Raw genomic sequence first — 13,486 nt, 5'->3', positions numbered from 1 at the left:
GGCTTCCTGTTATTATCCAGATGGTAGTAAGAGAAGGGACTGAGCCATTTCTGTGCAGAGTAGAGTGACAAATCTGTGCAGAGTGTACAGTGAGGATTCCCTAAATACGAGTGAATTGTAATTAAACCACAGAGTTGGAAATGGAAAGAACTTGCAAAACAGTTCTCTATTTGCAAGTGCTGTAGTTTGGATCTGTCCCTAAGGCCCATAAGTTAAAGGCTTGGTTGCCAGCCCAGGGAGGTGGTACAGACTTTAAGAGGTAGGACCTAGTGGGACGTCTTCCAGTCACTATGGGCATGCCCTTGTAGGGAGAGTGGGACCCTAGCCCCTCCTCTTCCTCTTCCTCTTCTTTCACTTCCTGGCCATGAGGAGAGCAGCTTTGCTCCACTCCACCATAATGTGACATCATAGGCCCAAAGCAGTAGGGCCAATAAATCATGGATTGGGTCCTTCAAAACTGCAAGCCAAAATAAGCTTTTTCTCTTTTCAAGTGTTTTACAGTAATGGAAAGTTAACAACCGTGCACAAGAGGAAACTCTGTCAGAAATGATTTCCCCGAGATCCCACAGCTGGTGACCAACTGAGCAATTCTTCCTAAGTTACTGAATATGTACTCATTAGATAAGCAAATGCATATCAAGCACTTCATACAATGCCTGGGTAGGTGTATTATCCTAATTATTTGTAATTACACATAAAATTACAGATTGAGAGTAGTTATTGTGAATACGACCATAGCAATGACAAACAGCACACACTCAGCACTGGGGAGAATTAGCACAGCAAGTAAAAAAAAAAAAAAATCAGTGAACCTTAAAGAAATTCCAATCTGGTTAGGGAGTTAAAACCAATCAATACGAAAAGATCCAAGAATAACTAAAGAGGTCCTCAGAACAAGAATGACAGAATTGGGGCTGGGGTTGTGGCTCAGTGGTAGAGCGCTTGCCTGGCATGTGTGAGGCTCTGGGTTTGATCCTCAGCACTGCGTAAATAAATAAATAAATATCCATTGACAACTAATATTTTTTTAAAAAGCAAAAAGAATGACAGAATTTCTAAAGGGGCTGCTCACTGTGGGTTGAAGAGGTTGATGGTAGCTTTGAGGAGGAGGTGAGACAAACTAGACTTTGAAAGGTAGGGGAAGGAGGGTGGACAGCAAGGGGACTGAGAGGCACACCAAGCACACTGCTCAGGAAACCTCAAGCCACATCAGGGTCTGCTGCATTCAGTACAGAGGCCCTCGTGGGTGGTGAGTAGAAGAAACCCAATAATGACTTGGGGGTTTCATCCGTTACAGAGCGAGACAGAGCAGTGGGTTGGGAGCCGTGAGCATATTGTTGAGAAGAGCAAGACAGTTGCAGAGTTCAACCACCAAGCAGTGAGGACCCCTCCCATCCAGTTTGGGAGGTAGGAAATGATGGAACCACAATAGCCAAGGTGGGGGCAGAGTGGGAGGGTAAGGAAGAACAGGGAGGGCCTGGGACACTGCTGCCATTGCTACAAAGAGAAATACGAGGCACTGGGGCCTGGGCTGGAACGTAAGCAAATCCAAGGTGAGAGAGATTTAGGACAGACTAGGTATAAGATGCACCAGGGATGGCCACTTGATTTGCATTTCTGTGTCAGAAAGAATAGAATGGAATAGAATGGAATGGAATAGAATAGTTGGGAGGTAAATGGAAATTTGGTAAAAATAATAGATTCCCCATGGAAGATTTTGAATTTGAGATGAAATGTGGGTCATTTAAGTATGATTTGTATTTATGGGAGTCCATTTTTCCCAAAGGTAAGAGCAGAAGCCAGAAGAATAAACACATTCAAGAAGAGAGGGGTAGAAGACATTGAGGACAAAACTAAGGGGTGTCTGGGTGCCGTGGCACATACTTGTAATCCCAGCAGCTCAGGAGACTGAGGAAGGAGGATCACAAGTTCAAAGCCAGTCTTAGCAATTTAGTAAAATCTTAAGAAACTTAGCAAGATCCTGTTCCTAACTAAAATGTATTGAAAAAAAAAAAAGGCTGGGGATATGGCCCAGTGGTTGAGCACCCCTGGGCTTAATCCCTGGTACCAAAACAAAAACAAAAACAAAAAAAAACTATGGGGTCATTGGGAAAAGAAGAGGTGGATAGAGGGGAGGATAAACTGAGGAAAGGGAATCATAAAGGAAATCACAGGAGAAAGACACAAGAAATGGATGCCTGACAGACTCAGTTGCCTAGCTGAGATATTCTCTCATTCTCTCTCTCTCTCTCTCTCTCTCTCACACACACACACACACACACACACACACACACACACACACATTTTATTTTGTAGAATGAATGACTCAGACAACTAGCAGAAGATCAATTTTGGCTTTAAGGATGGATCTTGATTTCATCTGATAAAAAATGACAAAGGGAAGAGAAAATGGAGGTAGAGGTCTCCCCATGTGGACCATGATATCAGGTCACATCCCCACAGAACTCAGAACCAGGATACAACACCAACAGGTAATCAGTGAATTTGCTGAACACCTTCTCTGGGCCAAGCACTTGTTCCTGTTGTCGTGATAGTAAGTAAAAGAGGCCATTCCTACCAGGAAAATAAACAGGCACATAAAAACCTAACACCTGGGAATAAGCCTACTGCCACCACGAAATCCTCATGCTGTATCTTTAGCAGGATTGGGGGCGGAAGGAAGGAAATGCACTGGAAAACATTTCTACATTTTTCCACCCCCTCTTCTGTGCAAACCATTTAAAACAGGAAACAAATTATTTAGCAGGATTACAGTTTAAGTACCTGGATTTAAAATGTCCATTTCTACTAATGGTCTTGCACAGTCCAAGCAGCATGTGGCCCAAGGGGCTGGGATATGGCCTAACGCCTCCGGGTGCTGCATCTGTCATAAAGTGAAGAAAAGGATTCACTGAGCCCTAAGAGAGCCACTGTTTGTAAGGAAGCACTTCATCCCAAAGACCCTTGCTTTCTCTTTGCACCGCTGAATAATACCTGCAGGGGTGGAAGAGGTGAAGGATATAAATCTGAGTGAAGAAAAAGAGGTGCCCTGACAAAAGTGGAATAAGATTAGAAAAACTGGCATTAACTAGAGCAGCTCCAAACATTTCCACCCATCAGCTCACCTTGGCTTTGTCTTCCACACTAGCACTTCCAGCCCTGCCTGCAGACAGCTCAGTGACAGACAAGGCCAGAATGTGGACAGCATTTGTGCAAAATTTAAGACTCATGAGGATTGGAGGTTTCCTCCAATGGGTTAGCACTTATTGATCCCATCAGTGAAGGGCTGAAGCTCCAGCATTCAGCCTGACCTACTCTTTTCTAGAGGTGGACAAAGGATGGCACAAAGGAAGGAGTTGGTAGTTCCCAGAATTAAGGGCCACTATGCTGCTCACCTTGGCAGTGACCAGGTAACTATTGTGGGATCCTCTCCCTAGACGCTGCAAGCTAAGAGCCAGGGGTGAACTCTGAGTTATAAGGTAATTATTCATTAGAAGCCTCCATACTTCATGAGCACAAATTAAATGGGAGGCACTGGAGCGGAGAGGAAGAAGGCAAAGATGTCTAGGCAGTAGTTGTCTACTCTCAAATTCCCAGTAGCAAGTACCCTGGGAACTCCAAGGACGATAACCAGGAAAAGCTTCAAGGCCCAGAGGGACTTGGGATAAGGGAGGGATTTCAACACATGCAAACAGGAGACATGCATTCCAAAAGAAGGGCATCTCCTGTGAGGAGAAATAGGGAAGATCAGTGCACAGCAAAGAAAGTTCTGATTGGCTGGGCTATGGTGAGAGGGAGGGGCCATGTAAACTGTAAGGTGGCGGACTTTAGATGCAGCCTGCAAAGACTCAAAATCCCACTCCACATGACCTGTACACTCCTAAGCTAGAGGTCCCAACCTCCAGAGTCTGGCGACACCTACCTCTTCAGACTTGTGGTAAAAACAATCATTCATGGTGTTTTACTCAGCTTTTTCGCTGCTGTGACTTAAAGACCCAACCAGAACGATTTTAGAGGAGGAAAAGTTTATTTGAGGGCTCACAGTTTCAGAGGTCTTAATCCATGGAGGGCCAGCCGCTTTCTTTAGGACTCGAGGTGAGGCTGAACGTCATGGTGGAAGAGTGTGGCAGAGGGAAGCAGCTCACATCATGGTGATCAAGAAGCAGAGAGACTTCACTCTCTAGATACAACATATATACCCCATAGGCACGCCCCCAATTAACCACTTCCTCCAGCCACACCCCACCTGCCTCCAGTCACCACACAGTTAATCCCATCAGGGATCAATTCGCTGATTAGGTTGAGGTTATGACCCAATCACTTCTCCTCCAAACCTTCTTGCATTATCTCACATGGGAGCTTTTGGGGGATACCTCACATCCAAACCATAACACATGGAGTGCTGGGCATTGTGTAAGCTCTTCAAATAAGTTTCGTAACTGCCCAGGGTCCGGCACATAGAGCTCCATACAGTTTAGAGATTATCATCATTATTATGGTCCCTTTTAATTCTCACAACCACCTTAGTGTGGAGGCACTATTTTTTTCTTGTGCTAATGAGGACACAGAAACTTAGAAAAGTAACTTGTTCAAAGTCCCCAGCCGTGAAGTGGCAAAGCATCTAATCTAGTGCTGTATAGACACAGGTTATGGATGTTTGTAAACGAAAAGGGTATGGATTTCCATCCAATCAAAATGAAATAAACTAGGGGCTGGGGATGTGGCTCAAGTGGTAGCGCGCTCGCCTGGCATGTGTGCGGCCCGGGTTCGATCCTCAGCACCACATACCAACAAAGATGTTGTGTCCGCGGAAAACTAAATAAATAAATATTTTAAAAAAACAAAATGAAATGAACTAAGCAATTTTGATTGAGAGATAGTGCCTCCAACTTGTTTGTAAAGCCGATTAACTATAGTCATACCTACATCTTCACATGACAAACTAAAACATGGGTAATCTGATTAAATCAACCCAGTTTTCAAAATGATACCCCATTTTCTGTTTGATTTTGCTGTGCTCGGGATCAAACCCAGAGACATGCAGATGCTAGGCAGGTACTCTACCACTGAGCTTCACCCTCAGCCCAACTACTTTCTAATTAAATCCTCACCTAATCATCCAGTAACTAATTGAAGCAAACAATTACAGGAAAACCAGTTATTAAGAATCAAGTACAGGGCTGGGATTCTGGCTCAATGATAAAGCACTTGCCTACCATTTGTGAGGCACTGGGTTCTACCCTAAGCACCATATAAAAATAAATAAAGTTATTGTGTCCATCTACAACTAAAAAACAAAATTAAAAAGAAGAACTCAGTTGGGTATTGTGGTGCACGCCTGTAATCCCAGCCGCTTGGGAAGTTGAGGCAGGAGGATCTCGAGTTTTTAAGCCAGCCTCTGCAATTTAGCAAGTCCTTAAGCAACTCAGTGAGATCTGTCTCTAAATAAAATACAAAATAGGGCTGGGGATGTGGCTCAGTGATCCAGTGACCCTGAATTCAATCCCTGGTACCCCTCCCCCCCCAAATAATCAAGTATATAAGTGACAGTACCCAAGATGCAAGTTACTTTTTCTTAATCCTATCAGCTGGTGATGATGAAACCAATTAGAATAATAACTAAAACTTAAGTTGAGCCTAATATAAGCCTTGACATAAGCCCTTTACCCATTTTGACTTAATTGACCCTCAGGAAGCCCTGGGAGGGAAGTGCTATCTGTCATTCCCATGTTGGAGGGAACATACCAAGGCCAGACAGCTTAGGAGACTTTCCCAAGGTTATACAGGAAGTGCTGGAGCCACAGGAGAATTGGAAGCTCAGTTTAAATAACTTTCCCGGGGCCATTTAGCTATCTAAACTCAGATTTTCTGCCTTGGCCACTCTGTGTACCTTACATTGGCATAAAACAAAAATGTAAAGAGCCAGGTGAAAAGATCTTGTAATGCATCCTCCTTATTCATTTCAACCATCAGTTGGTTAGCTTCCACCACATGTGAGGCACTGTGCCAAGAACTAAGGGAGACGAAGACCCGTGGGTATTTGCTGGTCCTTGTTTCAAGTGTTTGTCGAGGGCCTGTGTTTACTCTGAGTCTTGATTTAAGAATGTGTCAGAAAAGAACTACTCCATGATGCTGCGAATGGAACCATATGAACAGAGCACAAATCCTGGGAAACAGACAGCTGGGCAAAACACATTGAAGCTGTCACCGTTTACATATTTTTAAAAAAAGAAAGAAAAAAAAAGACATATGTGTGAGAACTCAGGAAGAACCAAATATGCAAACTAAGGACCTTCAAAGCAAATAGAGGTCCAATATCAGAAACTAGGCTGAAATCTAACTGACCATCCACCTATAATCTGTCCTCTTAATCTATTATCTATCATCTATCTCCATGTTCGAGTGCTATCCAAGAATCTTCTCCAAACTCTTGCACTTATAACTACAATATTTCTGTTCCAATGACAAGTCATGCTAATGTATGGCAAAGGCAATGAAGTCCTTTCTACGACAACAACTTATGCCAGTTCTTCTGTAGTATTGGGAAAGAAGTAACACTAGGCACTCTTCCATTCTCTCACAGGAGACCACATATGTGGAGTCCTTCTGGCCCTGCCAGCTTCTCTCATTTCTTCAAGTCCGTTCCTTGGCACTGGCTGGGTTCTTAGCACCATGCTGAGAGCTCCCCTCCCTATTTCCTCCCAGTCTTCCAGCCACCTGATGCTATCGTCTTTTCTGTCCAGTGCATCTGACTTCTCTACCAAGGGAAAACTCCTCTTCCTCCTCAGATACTTCCCAGATTCTGAAAAAATGAGAAGTGTCTATGTCCCTTTGACAGCACAAACCAGAATCAGACCTGACATGCCAGAGATTCACCCAACTGAAAATACCATCAGGCCACCTAGAATAAAACACTTGTAGCCTGGGGCCAGATTCCACCCATAGGAACAGGACATTGCTACCTTGATGTTAGTTGTGCAATAACTGCGATTGTTGAGGGCCACAACCAAGTTAAGATGGCGCCTGGCAGTATGCCAGGAGGAGTGGTTTTTGAGCCATTAAGATGATGAGGATTCCTTAATGACTGACTGCTGTGTCTAGATGATGTCAATTAAGTTAAGCTGTGTGTAATTAGTTGGGTATATGTACCTCTGCGGTCCGGCAGAGAAGGGGCTCCTGCTACCTTGGGTGCCCGCTACTTTGAGTTCTCAGTTCCTACTGAGTTCACTCTCAATAAAGTAGTTCCTGCTTCAACCTTCAAGTTGCTTGTCACCTCTCGGTTATTTTGCCCAGCCGGACTTAGGCAGCCCAGCCGGACTACAGCATGTGATAGCAGAAAATGGGACAGAATCCAAGAGCCCACGAGACCCAAGACATTTAGTTAAATGTATTCTGGTATTGTAGCCACAAGGCAGAAAAGTATTCATGATATGTTAGGGAAAAGTTAATCATAACTGTGTGTTTCCTTATGTGTAAAGTTAAATCTGGAAGATTCTACACTACAGAGCTCATATAGTAAGTATGTCTGGGACTTTTAGTGGCTTCCTTCTTCTTTCTGCTTTTCTGTAGTTTGAAAATTTCTAAATCAAATGAGCACGTATTGTTTTGTAATAAGAAAAACTATAATAAAAGCAAAACAAGTTCAACCACATATAAAACTGCAGAATCGATGCTCTATAAATATGTAATCCTGCATGGCTCCTGTGTACTTTAAATACCTGGAGGTGACTTCTACATCATATCGCCTTTTTTAGAACATGAATTTCCAACAGGGAGGGCCAGCAGGAATTCTTTTTCAGGTCTAAAAAAAAAAAATCTGGGATATCATTTTATGCTTGTAAATAAAAATAATACCCATGGGAGTGCAGCCTGATTTTGTTCTCAGACTGGCTCTCACACAGGGGGAGCTCCTTAGACGGGGCCTCCTCCCTGTGGCTTCACCCTGGCCCAGCAAGCTCCTGGATCTTAACAGGCCTTCCTTACTTATTGGCCATTCTAATCCTACCATGTAAAGTAAGCTCCTCGACACTTCTCAGTGGGTGATGTGGGAAAAAGATCTCCCAGCTCTGCTCAGCTGAATGCCCACAGCCACATATTCTGGGAAAAATAGGCCCCAGAAAAGGAGTGAGGGCCAGAAGACAATGGAGCAAGCCTCTGCCACCCTTGTTAGAAAAACAATTGTTAATAGGCAAGCCTACAGTCACAGTGAATGTATTATGGCCAAGTCAGAAGAGTGAATTCAGAGGCCAAGGAGCCTGGGCCCATTCACACAGGGCATAGTGAATTTACTGTGAATAGAGGTCCACTATACCTCCTCTTGCCAACCTTTCCACAGTACCTAGACTTACCAGAATGCTCAAGAAATGTAATGTTTCGTTTATTTAACGTTGTTTTAAAATAACAGCAGAAAACATTTTCCCCCTTCTTAATGGCTAGAATGGTAGAGGTGGGGAGTGCACTGGATCTTAGGCTACCTGGGGAATATTAGCATGAATAGCCATCAGTGCTCTGGCATCACAGTGTTAGTCAGCTTTCCATCACTGGGACAAAATACCTGAGATAATCAACTTTTAAGGAAGAAAGGTTTATTTGGGCTTAAAGTTCCAGAGGTTTCCATCCATGGGTGGTTGGCCCCTTACTTTTGGGCCTGTGGTGAGGCAGCACATCATGACAGGAACACATGTCAAAAGAAAGTGCTCTTGGCAGCCAGGAAGTAAAGACAGAGTGAAGAAGGAGCTGGGGTCTAACACCACCCTCAAGGCCAAACTCCCAATAACTAATGGATATTCCACTAGGCCCATCTCTTAAATGCTCCACCACATCAGCATAGCTACACAGGCTGGTGGCAAAGCCTTTAATACCTGGGCCTTTGCGGAACATTCCAGGTCCAAACTAACATGAACATGAAGTTTGTAGGAGATTGACACATGAGTCTAAAACATTCTCTTAAAATAATTAATTAATTAAAGCATTAAAAAAAAACCTCCTGAAAACCTGGCTGCTTGCTTATGATTTACCTCTTTGGGGTACAGTAATGTGAATAAAAATAGCTCATCATCCTTGAGATAGTTGACCATGTGTGCCAACCACTTTGCAGGCATGACCTCATTCTCTCCTGACAACACAATGAGACTGGTTCTATTATTACCCTCCCCCACCCATGTCCTGGACAGAACACAGCTGTGTTTTCCTGAACGCTGAACAACCTGTGAGAACATTTAGTACACCAGAGAAGTCTTTCATCCCGTCACCCCCGTCACCCCCCGCAGTCCATCTCTAGGCACATGTTGAAGGGCCTGATGCTGGTGCCGGGGAGTCTGGGAGCAGACAGCTCCACCTTTGGGATTGGATGAGTTATTTGTTTTTAATTTCTGGGGTAGAAAGTCATTTGAAGAAATGCATCCGAATTTGGTGGCAGTGTAGGCTTTAGATTCACCACTGCAAACCAACCCAGACTCACCTCCAGGTTAAGGACAAAGACACAGGGAGAAGAAAGAAACTCTCCAGAAAACAAAAACTAGCTTTGAAGGAAAGTGAGTTTAAACTTAAAAGAGCCAGGTGCAGTGGTGCATGCACATCTGTAACCCCAGTAGTTCGGAAAGCTGAGGCAGGAGGATCACAAGTTCAAAGCCAGCCTCAGCAACTTACAAAGGCTTTAAGCAACTTGGTGAGACCCTGTCTCAAAATAAAAAAATAAAAAAGGACTGAGGATGTGGCTCAGTGGCTAAATGCCCCTGGATTTAATCCCTGGTAGCAAAAAAAAAAAAAAACAAAAAACAAACAAAATACCTACAAGATACCAACCTAACAATGTGAATGTGTTGTAGACTTAAAAATGACTAGGTGAATCATATATTTTTAATAACTTTTTAATTATTTGTTTATGTGGGGTTGAGGATGGAATCCAGTGCCTCACATGTATCAGGCAAGCCCTCTACCACTAAGTCCCAGCCTCAGCTCTCTTATGTATATTTTATCAAAACAAAATCAGGGGAAAAAGCTACCTTCCTCTTACTATAACACCACGGTGGTGTTCACAATATTTACCAAAGTCTGTGCAGATTCTCAACAGTGGGATTCTTCTGTTTGTAAACATCTTTCTTCTTTTAAAACGTGTCCGAGAGCCCTCTCTTTACAGGCTGGAGAAACTGCGGAGCCTGGCCCGGAGCCCGCCGTCTGCTTCCTCAGCCCACCCGCCTTTGTGTTGTCCGTGGGTGGAGTGAGCGGCTACCAACTGCAGCCAAATGAAAACCCAGATGCCTTCCCTTCTCTCTAGAAGCTATTTATTGTTTTCAGAGGAACCAGCCATCAGAGAGATCTCCTGTGCTCCACCCACTGCTCCGACTTCCAGTTCTTGAGTGAAAAACACCAACATCCCACCAGATACCACAGAAACATCCTGAAAGACAATGCTGGGATGCTATTTCCTAGGGAACAGGACCAAGGGGTACCACCCCATCAGCCCAGCTTGTCTGCATAATCTCCAGCTCCAATCTCCAGCATCCCCTGGTCCCTACCAGCACAGATTTAGTTAAGCCATTGGACAGGCCTCTGTATTTCTTGTGTCCATCCTTGGCTCAGCACTATGTCAAGAAATCGCCTGCTCTCAACTCTGGGAGTGTGTTACGATGAGGTTGAAGAAATAAAGTGTTTCTGGAGAAGATGGAAATGAAACATGTTGATGCACCAATGGGGCTCAAGGAGATGATCTGGAATAGTCTCCTGATATGTTTTATGTTGGCAGCAAAATAAAAATAAAAAGTTTAAATGCTCTTGTCGAGAAGCATTAGGTCCATGAGTATGTCTAAAGGCCCCAGTTTGAGGGAAGCAATGTGGGGTGCATGGAGGGAAAGGGGGCAAACCTGGGACTGGGAAGAGACATCGCTGTCTTTGTCCCAAAGGCAGCCTCAGGGTGGAACACCAGCTCTCACACTGTGGCTTTATATGCCTCTGCATTTTTTAGTGTGTACATTTGTAAAGGCCTTGAGTCGAGAGCTCATAACTGCCCTAGATTTCACTCTACATTGCTCAACTTGGCTAACAAGGCCCTGCGTGTTCTGCTTCCGGCTCACCTCCCAGCATCCTCTCTCCTCCTTAGTAACCTCCTCTGGGCCTTGCCTCTAGACACCCTACTTTCCCCCTCAATGTTCCAGGTGCTACACTCTTCTCACATCTAGGTTCTTCCTACATGCTGCTCCTTCCTTCTGGAATTTTCTTACCTTCTTCTGCACCCTCCTTTACCTGGTTGACTCTCAACCCTCAGATATCAACTTGAGTTTTCACCTCCCCGATGTTGTATTTCTATAAGAAAGTCACGCACACAATGATATTAAAATTGCTTATTTGACAGTCTGTCTCCCCATAATATTAAAAACTCCATGGGTGTAGAGGCTCTATCTATTTTGCTCCCCAGCTAATTTCATATCCAGCATCTACCTAGCACAGGACCTTGAACATAATAATCCTTTAAAATTGTTTTGTTGTTGTTGTTGTTGTTGGAAAAGAGGGAGGGGGCAGAGGACCCAAGAAACAAAGTGTTAAATAAATTATCATAACTACTATCAGGTCGGAAAAAAACAAAAATTATTGGGCCCCATGGCTCATACCTGTAATCCCAGCAACTAGGGAGGCTGAGCCAGGAGGATGGCAAGTTCAAGGCCAGCCTTGGCAATTTAGTGAGACCACAAAATAAAAATATTTTAAAAAACTGGGGGTGGGGGGCATAGCTCAGTTGTAGAGCGCCCTGCATTCAATCTCTAATACCGCAAAAAAAAAAAAAAAATCAAAACAAAACAAAATAAAAACCTCTTTGCTGTTACTCATCTTAAAGAAAGGGGTTATCTATATGATGAGGATGGACTGAGTGTAGTAGTGAAAACTGAATCAATTTCAGCACCTGAAAATACAGAAAATCCTAAAAATAGAATCTCTGGCGTATTACTTTCAGCCTCCAAGGAAGCAACCAAATGATTCAAAGTGGCCACTGCTCTTGAAAGACGCAGAAGGGCTCACAGCTATTCATGACTACATTCTTGTGTGGATACATAAATTTACATCACATTTTAAAACAGACTTGCTGAGTTGGAGATGTGGCTCAGTCCATGGTAGAGGGCTTGCTTGGCTTTCATGAGGCCCTGGGTTTAATCCCCAGTACCACAAGTAAATGATAAATAAATATGTTGGTAAATCTAATTCCTTATCAATTAAAATATAACTTGAAACTGTGACCACTACATAGCCTAACAGGATAAAAGAACCACATGCAGAAGTGTGCATTCTTTGCCAATCAGTACTCATTAGAAATCTTTCTCAAGAAGACAATTATAGCACAGCTGATGCCTGCCACCTAGTGGGCATTCTAATGATGACATGGTTTGTAAATATCAGTTTCAAGGCTGTCCCAAGCAGGAAGTAAATGGAAAACTCTGCATAAGCATATCCTCTTAATTTCTGGTGTGAACCATAAATTTAAAATCAGATTCATTACTCTGATCTAGAGCTAAAAAATCAGTCAACAAATCTATCCTCTCTGAAGCTACCTTCCTCAGACCAAGAGTGACACTGGAGCTAAATTTATTCCACTGGACAAATCACAGAGCCCTGGAGAGGTCAGCAGCTATACCTAAGGAACCAAGGGGCCTGAGTTCTAGAACTCACACCCACCACCCGATTGTCACTCTCTGTGTATCTGTCTCTATGACTCTGTTCCCTTCTGAGTGGTCACCAGATGCTGGGGAAGATAGAAGGGAGAGATAGGGTGACCGTGTAACAGGTACAATGTTACAGTTAGATAAGAGGAAGTTGGTGTTCTGATGCACAGCAGGGTGACTATGGTTGCTATAGATATTTCATGATATCTACAAGGAATAAATTTGGATGTTCTTACCACTAAGAAAAGATAAATGTATGAGGTGATGGGTATGCTGAATATTGATTTGATTATTATACAATGTGCTGGGAACACCAGTGAAAAAGCAGATAACATAATTAATAAGATAGTAGAGTCATTGTGGTTGTTGTAGGAAAAAGTAAGAAAATTCTAGAAATAATTGTTTGGATATCATTGTTTGGATATGGAATTGAGAAAGATGCAAGGGTCCAAGGTGATTCCCAGGTCTTGGGTCAGAGGCAGCTGGATGGATTATTGCCATTCACTGAACTGAAGGGCACAGGAGAACCAGGTGTGGAGGAAGATCATAAGTTTGAAAAGAGGCTCATGGAAGACCTCAGGGGATATGGTAAGCAGGCATGTGAAGAGACCAATGTGTAGCTCAAAAGAAGCGTTCAACTATAACACGTGATAAGCGGAGGGCATTTGTCAGAATATAGTGAGAAGAGGGCACAGAACCAATACTCAATGTCTGGGAAAACTGGAGCAGGTGAAGGAGACTGCAAAGAGGGGCTAGTGAGACAGAAAGAAAACCCTATAAGAACACAGTGCTGCAGATGTCAAGAGGAGAAGGCTCACCCCCATGACTGGACCTGG

General features: G+C 43.5%; 1 protein-coding gene across 3 annotated transcripts in view; it reads right to left on the bottom strand.

Annotated features, from left to right (window-relative positions):
* Positions 1-13,486, bottom strand: part of PDGFRL (platelet derived growth factor receptor like) — a 62,613-nt gene that overhangs the window by 14,412 nt on the left and 34,715 nt on the right. The window contains exons 1-2 of one of the 3 annotated variants that reach the window (XM_081269213.1): positions 10,048-10,333; positions 2,785-2,884 (exon numbers count right to left, since the gene is read on the bottom strand). The exons of the other annotated variants lie outside the window; for them this stretch is intronic. Of the exons in view, the coding sequence (XP_081125339.1) occupies positions 2,785-2,884; positions 10,048-10,096 (149 nt within the window). The 5' untranslated portion in view covers positions 10,097-10,333. Of the gene's footprint in view, positions 1-2,784; positions 2,885-10,047; positions 10,334-13,486 lie in introns of those variants that run through there. 3 annotated transcript variants of the gene reach the window in all.

The sequence above is a fragment of the Spermophilus citellus genome (assembly GCF_964194105.1).
Source record: "Spermophilus citellus genome assembly, chromosome: 16".
Taxonomy (NCBI): domain Eukaryota; kingdom Metazoa; phylum Chordata; class Mammalia; order Rodentia; family Sciuridae; genus Spermophilus; species Spermophilus citellus.
The sequence above is the reverse complement of the archived record's forward strand: the minus strand, read 5'-3'. Positions and strand labels throughout refer to the sequence as shown.